General features: G+C 39.4%; 1 protein-coding gene across 2 annotated transcripts in view; it reads right to left on the reverse strand.

Annotated features, from left to right (window-relative positions):
* Nucleotides 1-17,311, reverse strand: part of sall1a (spalt-like transcription factor 1a) — a 132,886-nt gene that overhangs the window by 10,419 nt on the left and 105,156 nt on the right. The window contains exon 1 of one of the 2 annotated variants that reach the window (XM_008405559.3): nucleotides 364-1,426. The exons of the other annotated variant lie outside the window; for it this stretch is intronic. Coding sequence (XP_008403781.1) covers nucleotides 364-436 — 73 coding nt within the window. The 5' untranslated portion in view covers nucleotides 437-1,426. Of the gene's footprint in view, nucleotides 1-363; nucleotides 1,427-17,311 lie in introns of those variants that run through there. 2 annotated transcript variants of the gene reach the window in all.

Consider the following 17,311-nt stretch of genomic DNA (forward strand, 5'->3'; position numbering starts at 1 on the left):
AAACACTGCGCCCGGCGTGAGTTTTTTTTTATTTTTATTTTATTTTTAATTCAGATACAGATAGATTTTAAAACTTAAAGAACGCAAACGTTCAGAGATGTGTAAATTCCGTTTACTTTCTAAATTATTTTAAGTTTGTTTAGTACAGATGACTGATTATGAAAGTGATTAAAATCTTATTTGCCAAAAATAAATAAAAAAAAATAAAAAAAAAGTGATTTAAGAAAATATCAAAGTTCTGTTAGAAGTCAAAGATAGATATTTTTTGTTGTAACTTTAAAGATCAGCTTTCCCGTCAGGTTTCTATAGAACACGGGTAGAAAGTGGCCGCTCTCGTACAGAAGCAGGGGCAGACTCACTCACCATTGTGCTCCGGTAAAGGCAGATGAGGGTCGGACTGGAAGTGTTGCGGCTTCGCTTGTTTCCTCCGCGACATGCTGGCTGGCACATCAGCAGGCAAAGAATAAAAAAAAATGACTACAAAACCTCCTCAAAAATTACGTAAATCGAGCCCATCCACCGCGCATGTGCCCCGTTATGATTATCAATAATGCTGTGCGATTAATCATACGGAGGTGGTGGAGGGCTGGAGGGGGGGCTTCTTTGAAAGGCGATTGGCACCTCGCCAGCCCCCCTCCTATTCAAATGAAGTCTCTTTAATCAATTAGCTCCTGATTTGCTGGGGACTCTTGTCTCTCTCTCAGCTCCCACCCAATGAGTTGATCCGTACGGGAAAGAAAGGCTGGCTTTTCCAAACTCCCTTTGGATTCGGTTTAACCCCTTCTGTGAGCCAAGCCAGGGGCTTATCTGGACTACTACAGGGGAATGTCAGCTTCTCGAGTCCATTCCTGCGGCCGGATCTTTTGGTCGTTCACGCAGATTCAGCGGCGATCAGTTTGGATAGATGCGCACCGCAGCCTCCGCCGTTCTCTCGGCAAACTTTCTTCTCTCTCTCTTTCTCTCACTTTGCAGCGCTCTGGCATAAAGATGGTTGGGATTCGGGTTCTTGTTACGTTGAAAACCAAACTGCCTGGAGAGTTTCGTGTGCCAAGGAAAAAACAAAAACAAAACAAAACAAAAACATTAAAGCAAAAAACGGAAAGACAGAAAAACCGGCATCAAACGTTCCACGCGAAAAGACGCGTTCCTTTAAAAAGTCCACGCTGCTGATTCGGGACATCCAAAAGCAAAAACAGCGTTTTATTAGATTATTATTTGCAGAAAGGGAGTTACTTAACTAACACGTTTTCATCATGCACAGCGCTCTGCGAATAAACAAACTTTGAGGGCCCGTGAAGCGGCAGCGGGACGAACTCGGAGCCCGGCCCATCGAGGACGTGATTGGTTACCGGGCTATTCAGTCACTCCGCCACTCACCTCCACCTCCTTCTAACATCCTCTCCTTTTTCCCTTCGCTCTCTCTCGCTCTACCTTCCTCTCTCTACCTCCTCCCTCCTCCTCCTCTCTCTCTCTCTCTCTCTCTCTCTCTCTCTCTCTCTGATTTCGCGCAGCAGATCCAAAAGTGCAGTGCGCGCCGGGGTGTTGAGAGGAGCGCAGACAGCGCAGACTTTTCATCCGAATTAAGAGAGATACAGCTTTTAATTTTAGAGCGCAACAATTTTATTTTTATTTTTTTTTTTTACGAGAATGCACTTAAGACGTGCATATCCATTCAGTTATGAAAAATATTAATAAAAACTTGGTGTTTGCTTTTTTTGGTCAGTTTATCTGACTACCTTTCCCTATGATAAATTTGATTTTTTTTAAATTGCTGAGATAATAAATGTATAACTTACATAAATATAAAATTATTATTATTGTTATTATTATTATGTTACAAGGGGGCAAGAGGTCCCAGAGGGGCCTTCACGTGAGCGCTGAGTCAAGCAGATTTATTACCTGAAAAAGATAAACGAAGCTCTCAGTTGCGGGCTGATCTTGAGAAATGAAGATAATAACGTTACTATAGGTGATGCCTCGGATGCCATTATTTTTCCCTGAATATTTAAAGAGGAGCTGCAGGCTATAGATGGATCTGGTCCACTCTTGTGTCAGCTATCTTTTAGTTTCGACTAGCCTCACTATTTACTTATTCATGGGAGTAAAAATGGAGAGAGAGGAAGAGAGGAAAATCAGATACTTCTGATGGCCCTGAGAGATCTTCTTCTCTTTTTTCTTTTTTTTTTTTTTTTGCTTCATCGCAAATAATTAAAAATCATTCAAGTCTTAGTTTAGACATATTTTCACTTCTGAAGGACGGCAGCTGAATTGAATTTTAAGCTGCGTCCACCTGAATCAGAGATGCGCACATTAATGGGTGCACCCGCAATTATGAGCTGCGAAACTTTAAAATGTTGCAGGAGTGAAGGAAAAAAAAAAAAAAAAAAAAAAAAAAAAAAAAGAGGTGGGGGTGATGCGGGGGGTAGATCTGCAATATTGTAATGTCCCGGGCGGGAAAATCAATGGCCAGTTAATTGATGTGAGTGTTGGTGTGAGATTGTAAACAGGGTGATTTGCAGCCCAGGCGAGCGGCAGACATTTTAAAAGGAGATTCACTCAGGACGCAGAGGATACAGTGTTAACAGCCACGGTGGGGGTGGGTGACAGTTTGGAGGGGCAGACAGTGAAAAAGTTTCAAAACATTTGCCTATTTGTCTAAATGATAATAATAATAATAAAAAAAATATATATAATATTTTATTGTTTTTGTCGTTTCCTGAAATATTGCAATAAAACTCCACCGCAGAAAAAAACTCGGAAGAAATCGAAAGAAATGCGCGCTTCTTCAATCGAATAAAAAAAATAGTTGTATTTCAAATATCAATATTTATAATAATAACAATAAAAACACAATAAATAAATGTCACATTTTAAATAATAATTATGTAATTATTAAACTGTTCAATTGAATCCACCTATGTTTCATTCCACCAGTTGCCGCTCCTTAAAAAAAAAAAAAAAAAAAAAAAAAAAAAAAAATCTGACTGACGCCAGAAAGCTTGCGCGCTGTCTGTCACGCGCAATCAATAGTGCGCGCTCCATATCAGATCAGGTCTGGGCCCGCGCGCCATCATTCACCATTATCACTGACACGTCATGATTGATCATATATGGCTCAGGAACAGCGGCGCGTTTGAGCGCATAATGCGGTAGTTAAAGCGGCGGATTCTCCCAAACCGGAGCTGTTAGTGATCCTCACACGGTGTATTTCTAACTGGAAAGAGCCTCCCTCTGTTTTTCTCTCTGTCTGACACCGTATTCAACACGTGGTGGGGTTTCTATTCACCGGCACTGCTCCGCTGCTCCATGCAAGACGCTGAGGGAATTACAACGAGCTGGATCGGGCCTTCATCTGGGTCAGCTGCACGTCAGTGTCCCTGTGTGTGCGTGTGTGTGTGCGTGTGTGCGTGTTTGTGTGAGAGAGAGAGATCACAGGAGCTAGAGTTGTGAAAAAACTTCATGGTTTCAGTTTCACCAGGATGCACATTCTCAGAACTGCAGCGTCCATATGCTGAAAAGTATTACTGCTGCACATTAATTGTAGGTTTACTAGACAGAAGCTACAAATATATGTGTAAGGAAAGAACTGTTCAAGTTATAGAACTAAAAACATAATCGGCTTAAAATAAAAGTAAAGTTTTTGTGACGCATTAAAAATCCGTCCCCATTATTTTCAATTTAGACCAAACACTGAAGCCCCTGACCATCATTCCTAACACTCATATGAAGTAGTGCATGGCCTTATTAATGGCACGCTGACGTCTTTTCAAAAGGATTAGGAGCTTGATTAAAGGGATTGTTTAAAGCTGGCCTCATGCTCAAAGAAATAGAGAAATAAGACCACATTTTCCATCCATCGAGCGGCACATGCTGTCACTGTAAGCCCTGTAAAAACACGGCATAGATGTGTTCAAGGTGTCCTGCAGGAGACGCGGCGGAGAACGCAACCTGAAACGCTGCTTTAAAAGGTGTACAAATAGTCTTGCTTATGGATGTTGTTTTAATTGCAGAGCTTCGCTGCATAACTTTTAGGCCCATTAAAGACGGAGGGAAAATATAGTTGAGGTATGAGGGAGAATTAGAGCTCCGCTTGTACCGGAGGAAGCCTCAATAATTAAAATCCACTACCTGCAGCAGCACGAGCCAACCTCCGTTAATTAAGAGATCAAACCCTCTCCATTGTCCTCCAGCAGTCCTGCCACCACTTGTCCGCACAGATTGCTCCACCCTCCCGCCTCCCCTACAACCTCCTGGAGCATCACCCAGTATCAGTGGGCCATGTTTGTTTTTACATCATCTCAGCTGCAGATCCAGACACCCTTCCCTCCTTCCAGTGCTGTCCTGTTTTGGGGTAAAAAAAAAAACAACTAACAAACAAACAAACATTTCGAGGGTGTCAGTGAAGTGCAGAAGGTTGATGGGGCTTCGTGAGTTCCAACAAGACAGTGTGTGTGAGAGAGAGAGAGAGAGAGAGAGAGAGAGAGAGAGAGAGAGAGAGAGAGAGAGAGAGGGAAAAAGAGACAGACACAGAGAGGAAGAGTCTGTAAATGTGGGTCAGCTTTGACCAGAGGTGGGGAGGCTAAATCACATGAATTGCACGTAAAGTCATACAGTTGAGACTTTAGACTTGACTTGATTAAATCACAAAAGACCTCAGACTCCGACGTACACTTTAACACCCGTGACTCGTGATTTTGCTTGGATCAGGCTGCTGGAGTTGAAAATACTTGACGTTTCATAAATTGCTTGAATCAAGTAACATTCTCAGTCAGAATCCCTGAACGGGAAAAACGAACCATGGACACAGAGGCCGCAGCGACCAGCTTCCTCCACCGCTTGAAATTACGCAATGGACAATAAATCAAGGCTAGTAATTATTAAAAAGTTGTGTTTTTTTTTTTAGTTGATGTAACAAAATGTAAAAAAGAAAAGGAAAAAAAGCTGGAAAGTCTTTTAGTAAAAGTAAATGAAATAGTTACATGCTCTCATCATCTGTTTCACAAAAAAATATAATCCAAGAGTAAAAGTGATACATTCGCTTGTCTTGTTTAACAAGAGCCTAAACCTCAAGAGTATTTAGAATATTTTAAAAACCTGCATTAACTATTGTTTTTTAAATTAACGTTACTTAAATGTAAATGCCAGATAATTTTCTTGGTGAGCAACTGTAGAACTGCAGTCCAGAAGGCATCAATTGTTTCTCTCTTTTTTCTGTTTTTCTTAGACTCCTGCTGCTTTAGCAAAACCAATACCTTCCTTAGAAAACTTCTTATATCTAAAATATTACATATGTTTTATAAAATGCATGTAAAAATTTACCTGTTTAGTTAGAATTATGTCCTAATGTGTCAGTTGTGATAAACAAAAACAAAACAAAAAAAAAGCCACGCAATGTTTGAAAAGTACTTTTAGTATTTTGGGAAAAGCATCAAATAATCAGTTCAAATTTTAAAATCTGAACTTATTAACAATTATTTTTTGCATCAGACTTTAAAGGGCTCATTCAGACTGTCACTTTAAAATAATAGTTTGACAGGAAATCCACATTCTTTGTGTGGAACTGTAAAAAAGGGTAAGAAAGTAAATCCTAATGTTCTTTCAGATGGATTCATTCCAAGTTCAGCTCAACTTTATATTTATACTGTCAAATATATGCACAGCTGAAGTTGCATTAATACATTTTGCATGTTGGAACTTGTATGATTATGTGATCAACTTGCGTAATAGATGAAATAGCTTATTGAAGACTTAAAATTCAGTGTTTAGCTCTCAGGTCTCGACACATGACTTGTAGAATCAGGGTTTGGACTCAAACCAGGATCGACAGATTTAGGATTTAAAACTTAGGTGAGAAAACTTCAGATTTCCTTGAGGCTTGTAAAATAATGACTTGGTCTCACCTCTGGCTGTGGCCGACAGGACGACTGCGGCAGTGTATCAGCTTTAGCTGCTCAAGTACAAGTGTTAAAGAGATATGTGTTGATGGATGGCTGACAAGGAACCTCCACCTTCCTGTTATCAGTGAGAGAAGAGAGGGCAGTGACAGTCCTCCTGACTGGTAACAGGAAACCAGATACCGCAGACAGAGAGAAGTCAACCAGAAACCCAAATCCACATATTTGTGGAAACGATGGCATTCAGATGTTCCACCTGAAATCAGGATTATTTCTTCAGATAATCATTGATATTCATGAATCTCCCTTGTGTACGTAATGTACATCCAGTCCTATTCTTTAATCTGATTTACAAAATGCCTGTTTCTCATTATTGTGCACTTGACTCCCCCCCTCCTGCCCCCACATAGATTTTCTCAGTCACCAAAATGCAATCATTAAATCCTTCAATTGTTATGAACCAAATTCTCTTGATTGTATCTGATTAAACATGCTCGCTTGAGTTGCAGTAACGAGAAACACCATGGCACTGGACGACCACCAAGAGTCCCAATTTTAGCTCCTTCGGATTCTTGACAAACACATTCCGCTTTCATATGACATTGACGGATGATATTTGGACGAAGTGAGACGCTTAGATGGTTAGACGTTTCGCAGGGCTGGAGGTGGATTGCGCCGACGCACACAAAACCCGCTTAAAGGGCTGGAGGTTGGTGAGGACATGCACCCTTCAAAAACATCTTGAAGAGATTACAGACATAACCCCCCCGAATGCCGAGTGTTTATGTATTTTTAAGAACCTGGAAGCAAAACTAAAAATTACACATCGAATTATCCCTGCATTACTTCACACGCTCGTAAACACAGAACGTACAGTATATACACATGTGATGTCTGTGTCACAGCCGCAGAGCAAGCCGGGCGAGCAGTGGAAGCACACAACAAAGCGGCGTGCAGGTAACCACTGAGCCAGCAGACACGCCACGTAAAAAAAAAAAAAAAAACACACACACACACACACACTCACATTCTTACAGTAAATACACCCACAGAGTTGAAACATATCAAGTGGTTTTATTCGCTGCAACTCTGGGCACAAGATGTTTATCAACTGCTGCCAGACAGCTGTGTTGGTCTGCCAGCAGTTAACTGTGCCTCAGACAGCCCCTTATTGCTATTGATAGTTAGCATCAGTGTCCCGGCTGAGGAATGGCATGGCTTTAGGCAAGCACAAGCTATTGATCTCCGGCTCGTTCCCGACCGGCCCGGAGCTAAAGAGGGAGAGGAATCGGTTTAGAGCCTCCTTGGAGCTCCTAGACTCTCTGTCTGGACCCTGGAGGAGCTACTGGTGTTGCTTGTCATTGTGGTTCCAAGTACTGGTTTGCTTTGATTTAAAATCGACAGACTGCATAAAACAGGAGCTCATAAAACTAAAACAGAATCAGCTTTTATGTTGTAAACATTAATTTTCGAAATATATTTAAAGTTTAATCTTCATCCTCTCTCTCACCTTTCGTTCTTCCTGCTTTTCCCGCTTTTATTTGAGGATGTGCTGATAGGCTTGTTTTCACGATGCCAACTAAATCAGTCAGCAGCACATAATTTATCCATATTCTCCAGATGGCGGCCGCGCTACTCGAGATGTCCCAATACAGGAAAAAGCACTAAATATGACGCCTCACAATCCTTAATTGCTATTTAAAACAAGCATGAGCACATATTGTAAAGCACTGAGGTTTCGGTGGGTGAAATCAGCAATGTGTTATTGGGAGGAACAGTGTTACAAACTCTATGTGAGGTCCTCTTATTTCTCCCTGTAACCACACTAGAGCTCTACATGTAAGTTTGCGTGCGCGCACGTCAGAGAGGAAGTCTGTGTTCACAACCGCATCATAAAACATGAAGGGCAAATTCTTTTTCTTAAACTCTGCTGCTGCTGCAAAAAAAAAAAAGTAGCATCTATTAGCAAGCACAGCTGAAGTGAAATGAAACATCATCTCCACGTATTGTTGCATTGCTGCATGTTGACATGGATAGAGGTGGAGCTGCGGAGAAAACCTGCCTGGAGGTGAAGGGGGAAGGGCTTGTCGTTCTTTATTTACCCCACTTGTGGAAGTCTAGTCGGATACGAGACATCAGAGAAGTCCCTGATGAGTGGAGAAAACACTACCTTCAGGGGTAAACCGAGGAAAGTTGCAGCGGTGCCACCACTTCCCGAATTTGCTGCTTTTCTGCCACATCTTGTTCCCCCCTCTGTTTCTTGATTGTTGTTTGTTCCTCTTCCTTCACACCTTTTATGTGATTTCCCTTTTTAAGTACTACAGGAACGTTAAAGCAACATGAAATTTACAAAAGGACCAAACAACCTATTTCTGCATGGTGAACATCTGGGCCAGCAGAGGTTGTGAGGACTAACAGTAGATGGGGAAAGTAGTAAACAAGTGTAATTGACAACAATATGGCTGTGTTCGCACAGCAGGTCTTGATGCTGAAATCAGTTTTTTTTGTTTGTTTTTGTTTTTGCTGGGTCGTTCATACTATTAATTAAATGTGACCACAATCAGACTTCTGTCTGAACGGTTTACAACCGCAAAGCGCCCCTCATGCACACAAGAAAAACGAAGACGTCATACAGCAGTGCACGGTTCAGTTTAGTATGAACTGATACTGAGCAAGGGGAGGTGACAGTATTGTGTGAAGATCATAAGATGAAAGAAGCTAAGAAAAAAGAAAGCACAACTAATAGTAACGGCATTTTGTGGAGCATTGACTGGAACTTCTGCAGAGCAGAAGTCAGATGAAATTCAACAGAAGACCCTCTGAAAACTGTATCCAATTAGTGCACACATGGAAGTGGCACAAATTGGATATTTTTGGAATAAAAGGTCAGATTTGGGACTTTTGGACTCCCATACCAAGTTGTATACGGCTTGCATATGAGTGAAAGAAATCTTATGTGTCTGAGGTTTTTTCTTGGCTTGAGAAAACGTCCTGGACAATCGATTCGAGCAGACTTCAATGTGGAGTTTTACCCATGAACTTTTTTCCTGAGGAATGCACCTCTAATAAATAATAAGGTGACAAAGTTTATAAATTTTCACCTTCATGGCTGTCAAACTTACATGCTTGAGGTAGAATATAATGTACGATCCACAGGTCACAACAGCAACCAACTGGTGAGGGGGACGATTGTCTCCAGAGCTCAAATTGGTAAAAATCTATTTATTCCTTCATTTCCGTATAACAGTCATATAAATCTAGTTCAGTCCAAATGCATTTACAACCTGGAGGAATTAACTAAAACCTGCACAACTGAAGTGAGGGTTGAGTTCTAAAGTTGTTCTTATTCATTGCAGTGCGTCTCAATGTTTATGTGGCAATTAATAATATACTTTCATGATTCACCTTAACTTGAAAATGGCATATTTCTTTAACTTTTTTCCACTATATTTGGGTGAAACCGGTCACCCATTATTTGCTGAAATAATGGGTGATTGTATAAGGTTTAGTGCAGGTGGAGGCATGATGGGGTGACCGGTTTCACTGAACGCATCGTAAGTTTGTCTGCTTGCCAATCGTTTGTGGCAATCGAAGTGGATGATGCGGTTATTTTGCTGGTCCCGACAAGATATATAGTTAGTACTTGAAAATCCAATCTGGCCATTCTGGTCTGCCATGGCCCATTTTATGAGCCGTTTGCTTGACTTTTTGTTGTTGTTGTTGTTTCCAAGTTACCTAAAAACCTTAGCGGTGTTCTGAGAAACATCTCAAAAATACTTCATGGGTTGAGTTTCAAATGGACATACTTCTGCAAAATGATGCCTTCTCTGATGTTTCGGAGAAATACAAACAAAACGCAAGTGTAGGTTTTGCAAGGTCACATTTCACCCCAATAAATAATGATTTGCAATAAAATATCAAAGCAAGTTGAAACTATGTTTCAGGATCAGAATCAACTTTAATGTGTTAATTTTTATTAATTAATTACAATGAAAATTTTAACAATCGTATTTTTTTATTTATATACAAAACAAAACTTTGTGAAGACAAAAGTTCTGAGCAGAACCTTTGTCTTCGCATGTTTCTGGTACATCTGTAAATCTGATGCGCAAGTAATATTTGCAAACATCAGCGATGGAAGACATCGGCAACAAACAGCAGCAATCAGACATTAATGTCAGCATCTACAGTCCACATTCATAATGAAGTATTTTTTCCAAAGAAGTTACATGAATGATCATTGATTTCTAATTTGAAATGGGTATAAAAGCTGATGGTTGAATAACCAAAGTAATAGATTACAAAAGTAAATACATTTGTTATTTAGCTCTTATGTGTATTTATTCAATAATTTAGCAACAAATGTGAGTTCAGAGTTTTGCTTATTTCAATATAATTTAGATTAAAATTTAATGAATTAAGATGATTTAATTAGAGACCCTGCAATTAATTTGATTAAAATTTTATTGAAGTTCAACCACTAAAAAAAACAAAAAAAAAAAAAAACCATGATGGTTAACATAAATTGTTTGATTAAAGGCTGGAGATGGAAATAAGGAGGAATGATCCTTTTTAATCTTTTTTTTTATTTTTTACCTTACTGGTTCTCTTGTTTGTTGAGTTTCCTTTTTTTTAGCACCCCTTCTTTGAAATGTAAACTGAGGGAAAGCAACACTTACGTTCTTACCTTTTCACATCCGATCGCCACCTGCTTATTTTGATGACATTTACCATCATTCTGTCTCTTATAAATCCATCAGAAAATTTGTGTTTCGTATCATTTCTAAAAATAGCCATACAGGTAAGCTATGAGGTCTCATCACCCAGAGAGTTGAACACAAGCCATTCAGAAAACATGCACAAGAGGCACACACACACACACGCACACACACACACACACACACACACACACACACACACACACACACACACACACACACACACACACACACACACACACACACACACGGAGGACTCTTTTCAAAGAAGTTTGCTTTTTTTATTACTTCCTCTCCCATTCAGCGGCCTCCCCACTTTTCCAGAGTGCCCTGGGTGCGCAGTGAAAGAGCCGCGCTTATTATGTGCTCCGGGTCCTCCAAAACCAGCTTTGTTTTGTCCAGATATCTCTCTCTCCCTCTCTCTTTAATATTCACGGTAAGAGACTTGGCTCTCACAAGATGGCTGTTTTCCCAGTTTTCTTCCCCACCAACAGCCAAGTGCGGGCCCCCGTGAGTGTAAACATGCAGAAGGGAGGGACATCTCCTGACAAACATCTCCAAGGATGTGCCACCCTGCCCCGTGTCATTCATTCTCTACCTGGCACTGAAGCTAAACTGTTAACACAGACGTGTGAGCGCCCAGAGCCTACAGGGCTGCCAGCGGCTGCACATGCTCGCTCCTGCACAAGCCCACACCACGTTCACATCTGCTTGTTGCAGAAAGTGGCAAAAAATGTGAACGTGAAATCAAATGGATGACTTTCACTAAAGACAGTTTTATACAATTTAGTATGTTTTTTTTATGTAATTTGTGGCCAATAAACCTTTTTACTGAATACAGTATGTCTTATATATTTTGTACTGACTTCTACGTTGCCTTCTTCTGTCAACATGAGATGTGAAAGCTTCATCGTGACAATTGTTTCAACATTAATTGCCTTTGGCACTAATACTAATTCTCACTTACAATGTTTGCTGTAACATTGTCTGTTGGTCCTGTGTTTACCCAGGTGGCTAACACTAGAGTCCAAACATTTAGTAGAAACTCCGGAGAGACTTGCTGCTTTCGGAGAAAGGTGTCATTTCCTTAAAAACCAGTATCCGCCCGAGATGTTGTTTTTTTCCAAATCACATCTCAAGACTCTAATGACTGAAATTAGCAATTTCCCAACAGATTCTTGCCATCGAGTCAGCTTAAATCACAATATTACTGCTAGTTGAGAATTGGAATAATCACCATTTAGCTTAATTTAACACATGAACATTAAATGTCATTGCCTTCGTTTGTTTCAAATCCACATTTAAATATGCATTCAAAATTACTTGATTAAAGGATTAGATTTACCTCACTAGAAATATACATGATTCTTAGACAGTTTTAAAATGATATGCAAGATTGTTGAATTAAGCTTCATCAGCTTCTAAAAAAACAAAAACTTGTAAAAATAAAATCAAAAACATTTACAGAACTTTACAGTAAAAAAAGTTAAGTCAGACTGAAGAACAATTGAGACTGTTCTGCAAAATTAAATATTGCAGCTCTGTTTTTCTTGTCGTTTTGTGATGGAAACATTAGTTAGTAACAGAGTTTGTGTTTTCTGCAGCTCAGCGTCAGCTGACTTGCATAAAGACATGCTGGTTTTAGAGTTAGGGTTAGGTAGCGAGCAACAGATTGACGATGGTTTATGCAATAGAATTGTAAAAGGGTTTAAAAGCCCTGAGGCACCTCGACATTGTTTTCCTGAAATGCACTTAGGTCAAGCCTAAAGTCTTTTGTGTTTTGTGATTTAAGCACACCCGAGTCTCAATCATTGGTACCTACTAATTACAGCACACCAGCAAATACCATGAGCTAGATACAGAGCCTGGGTTCAAACAGAAAATGATTCCAAACATGGATAAGGCTTTACTCTGCATGGGAGTCAGACCCCTGGTGATGCTACTAACTGTGATTGGTCACCAGTTCAAAACCACATTTACATTTTAATTACCAGCCTAATCAATGGGGCTGCACTCAGACTTTGTGACATTCATGAAAACTCACTTAATACATAAAAATTGGCAACTGAGGGCAGAGAAAAATCACTAATTCTAAACAATAATACAAAAGGACAGACTCTCAGAAGCAGAATCGCATGACATCCAAAGGTTGACAAAGGATGACTCCCAAAATGACAAAGTAAATTGAAGAGATGTGCAACATATGACAGAAAGCGGATGGCTTGCCAGAATTGAGCAGGATGATTTAAATAGCAAGTGATTGAACAACAAATTCACATTAAGACCTTATTGATGAGTTCAGTGTTTCGTTTGGGATCAATAAGACAACCGGTAGAGGCTGAAGCTGACGCATCCAGCTGAGAGACACTGCAGGATAGAGAGATGAGAACATTTTGAATGTCCTGCTTCATCCCAGAAAAGACAAGGCACTGAAATTTATCAAAACAAGAGCAATGAAACTCCTTCATGTGGGTAACAGCTCTTTGTTAAACAGAGTGAATGTTTGCCAAAAGCTAAAACCATTGCTTACATAGACGTGAACATCTGACTTTTACAGCAGTCAGTAAAATAGAATAATTTATCTACTTTTAATATAGGAAAAACATTTCTAGATTATCAAAATGTAGCAAAAACCAAATGCAATTCTGACTTTATCATCCTTACTGGGTAAATCAGCATAAACGTTTACCTTACAGGATTATATTGGAGTTTCAATCATTGCTATCAATACTTTTATTTTTAGTCTCCAATGTTAACATAACTCAACATAACTTTTTTGTAACCTTTGACTGTTTCTAACTGCTTAACATTTTTTGCCATCACTCTTTTTTTTTTTAAATTTTATTTTGGATGAGGACGTTAATGTGACTGTGATGCACTACAACCCCAAATACAATTAAAAAGAAAAGAAAAAATGTAAAAGGAAAAGTCTACACCACTGTAGAATCAATAAAATTATGATACAAGGTGTTTTATGAGAGTTGAAGAAAATGCCAAAAGCATATGATCAAAATTATTAATCCAAGTGAAGCCCATCTGTATGGGAAAGAGTCCCAGAGTCAGAGAACTCCAGCAAATCACATCTGTGTCATTGCTCTCCTCCCACAGCGTGACAGATGATGCCAACAATGAACATTTCATTTTGAGTCGCAGCACAAGCTCTCATACGACAGAGATGAAGTACATCAGCCGTGATGAATTACAGGACAGTGATTTATCGTGACAGGCCAATAGGATAAATACAAATGAACAATTAGCAGACGTAGCCCTAATTAACCGCTCCGAGACAAAAGATGAGCTTGTTCAGTGTGTGTGAACACGCTTCAAAACACTCAAAGCACTAGACTAATCTTCACGCAGTTTATAGAATATTACTGTGTTAATTAGGGTTAATTGAATAATTTGCCTCGCTGCATACCTATTATGGATGTCAAACACAGAAGGGCAGTCGTGATTAAATAGGAGGTTGATTCATGGCAAATGAACCGCAATGAGATTCCTGTACACATTTAATTGGAATTGAATTATTTAAAAATCATGAATACGATATATATTTGTTTTAATTTTTACATAATAGGTTTTTTCCTTGTGTTTGGCAACAGGCTCGGACCAACACTTTTGAAGCAGAAGCAGGACAATGAGTCTTTCTAGATCAACCTTCATGTGTTCTGTTTTTCATTCGGCAGGTGACTTGGGAACACTGTGTTTCCCACACCGAGTCCTCATGAGTCCTAATGCAATTCAGAGAGCAATACAATACTGTGTGAAACCTCGATGCACGCAACCTTCCTCTCGCCGCTGGCTCGCTTAACAAGATCTGTGTTGTAACATGCGTGCGCACTCACAGACACATAACTGTATGCAACAAAAACTAATTAGGCCATATCTCATAATTCAATGTGACCAAATCCAATTGCAATCAGGAGAACTCAATTTGTCCCAACTCCTAAAAATTCTCAGGTTTAAGCAATTTGGATTGATTTTAGAAGTTCTAAAAATAATAAAGGTAGGTAAACAAACCCTTGTGTTAAAATAAGGGACTAGGACAGTATTAGTGTGTTTATCTGAACTAATGAAGAAAATTCTTAATTTGCTCAAAAGCTGATTGGTGAATTGCAGGAATAGGTGGATATTTAGAGTTTAGTAAGGCCAGAAATAGATCAAGAAAATAATATAAAAATAGAATAATTGTTTAAATAGCAGGTATTCCTGAGTGAGTTTGTGATTATTTCCACAATGTGTTTGTGTGTGTTTGCTGTAGAGAAATTGGACGATGCCATCATCCAGGGACTTGGCAGCAAATATCTAGCTAACAAATGATGATGTGAATACATAGGCTCATAAGCCTATAAATCAGACTTCCCCCTTACAAATTAATATAGTTCACAGTTGACAGCGGTGGAGGAAAACCATAAATTACGTCTGGCACATGAAAATGGCACAACGGGAGGAAAGACCTGCAAAAGAAACCAGAACCTTCTTTAACTCTTGAGCTCCTAAACATCACCTTTAAGATAAAAGAAATCATGAAATTAAAAAAAGAAAAAACAGAACAAATGGCTCACAAAAACACATTTGGGTTCCTTCAGACAGACTTTGCTTCCTCCTTTCAATCAAAGGCAAAATGTAAATATTTTTGGAAAAAAATAATGCATCTAATCTTTTCTGAATTGAACTGCTTATGTTCTCTTCATGTTTGTGGTTCAATCTTCAGCATATGTGAAAGAAGTAAAAATGATGTGATTAAAGGACAACGGGGTGAAACAGGAAAAGACGGATAAAAAGTTGCTACAAAGAGAGAACGGAACAAGACAATGGAAAAACAAGAGAAAGACAGTGGGAATGATGGGAGGAGGGCTAAGTGCCAGGGAGTGTCAATGCGGGGGCTAATGGTGAAGGTACCATGGTTGCAAGCAATTTCTCTTTGTTATCAAGTGAAATGACTCTGCAAATATGACAATAAATCACAGCGGAAATCAATCTGAGAGGAGGCGACTGTGAGCCACTGATAATGCATCAATCAATATTTAATGTTTAGACTTTAATTAATCCACAGGCGCCAAGCATTCTTTAAGTGACAAAGGGTGGGAGGCTGGGGGGTGAAAATGAGCGAGGAGTGCTTTTGCATAGAAAAGCTCTTATATCAAACAGAGACACCGAGCTGAGGACTCTCATCAGTCGATTTCCAACTGCTTTCCGGCTTTAATCTCCTTTCACTATGTGCCAAAGCTAGAGCATATAACACATGTTATCCCTTGCTAAAGTATTCACACTCCTTGAACTTTTCAGATTTATTTGAGATTATAAGCATAAACTTCAGCGTATTTTTTTATTTTATTTTAATTGATAAATCAACACTTTCATCTTAATACAATTAATAGGAAATTATTTTTAAATAATTCTGGCAGAAAAATATGGCAGGCATTTGTACATTTACAGATGTACCCTTAAATAAAATCCAGTGCAGCCAGTTGTTATTAAAAGTCACCTAATTATTAAATAGAGCATGTATGTAATTAAATCTCAGTATCGTAAATACAGACCTGATTTAAAAGACCACTACGTGTAAAATGTGAGCTTGGTGATTCTGATATCTTGTGATTGAATGCCTTATTTCTTTAAATCTATTTTGTTTTGTATTTATATAATAAATATTTGGTTGAAATACCAAAGAATTTGCTGCACCGTTTAAATTAGCAGATAAATTCTCATCTAAATCCTCTGTGATTATCCTTCATCTTTGCCAAAAAAACAAATTCTGTTTGTGTGCTTTAGTGGTCTGTGGTTGTTCAGTGTGACAAACATACCTAACGTAGATTTAATACTTCCAGGACCTACAATAAATATCAAGCAGTGTCAGAAAAGTTCTTTGAAAATCTCCCGGAGTGACTGCTGTCATGGCTGACATCTGATGCTGCTTCTTTTGTTGGAGCCTCTGAAGGCCAGGCCAAACAAAAATCCACAAAAGTGAAATGAAATGACTATAAACACTCGATCAAGTCTCCTCCTCCCATTCCTTCAATTTACCGCTTTAAAACTTACACAAAGTCATGCTTCTTTGAGTGATTGTGGGAATGCAACTCTTAAAGCTGTGAGAACTTGAAGACCCCCCTCCCCGTCAGTACACCGGTTGGCCAGGCCTCCATGCCCAAACCTCTGCAATGTCTGATTCAGGGGCTGTATTGAACAAAAATCCCTCTCTGAAGAAAGCAACCATGGAGCCGTTATGAAGGACCGCTTGAGTGTGGAGCTGTGCTTAGCCCTCGCCCTCTGATCACTCTGACACGTCCCACAGGTACTAATTACCGAATCCACTCCTCAGAGGAGTTGCGAATGAAATAACATGGAAGTCGCTTGACATTTGGGCACCTGCTGGAAGATTCACAAGGATAATTGGGACACAGCTGAGAGGGAGGTCCAGCAAGTCTGCATTAGCTGATAACATGGATTTAGCTAACTCTCGGCATAAGGCACATCACCAAAAACATGGCCTTAGGGAAGCCCTAAGAGGGTCAACACAGGAGGGGGGGAAAGGGCACAAGTGTTTCAAGTTTAACAACTAGTCTGTGGACAATTATTTGAGAAGTTTCTTGAGATGAAGATAAAAGGCTTACCCGTAACAAGTTCTGATATTCTTGACTGCACATATTGCATTTGATCCATTGTGCCACTGTCTTCAGATTTAAGAGGCTTTCATCT

This window comes from Poecilia reticulata, chromosome 3 (assembly GCF_904066995.2).
Source record: "Poecilia reticulata chromosome 3, P_reticulata-male-v2, whole genome shotgun sequence".
Lineage (NCBI taxonomy): Eukaryota > Metazoa > Chordata > Actinopteri > Cyprinodontiformes > Poeciliidae > Poecilia > Poecilia reticulata.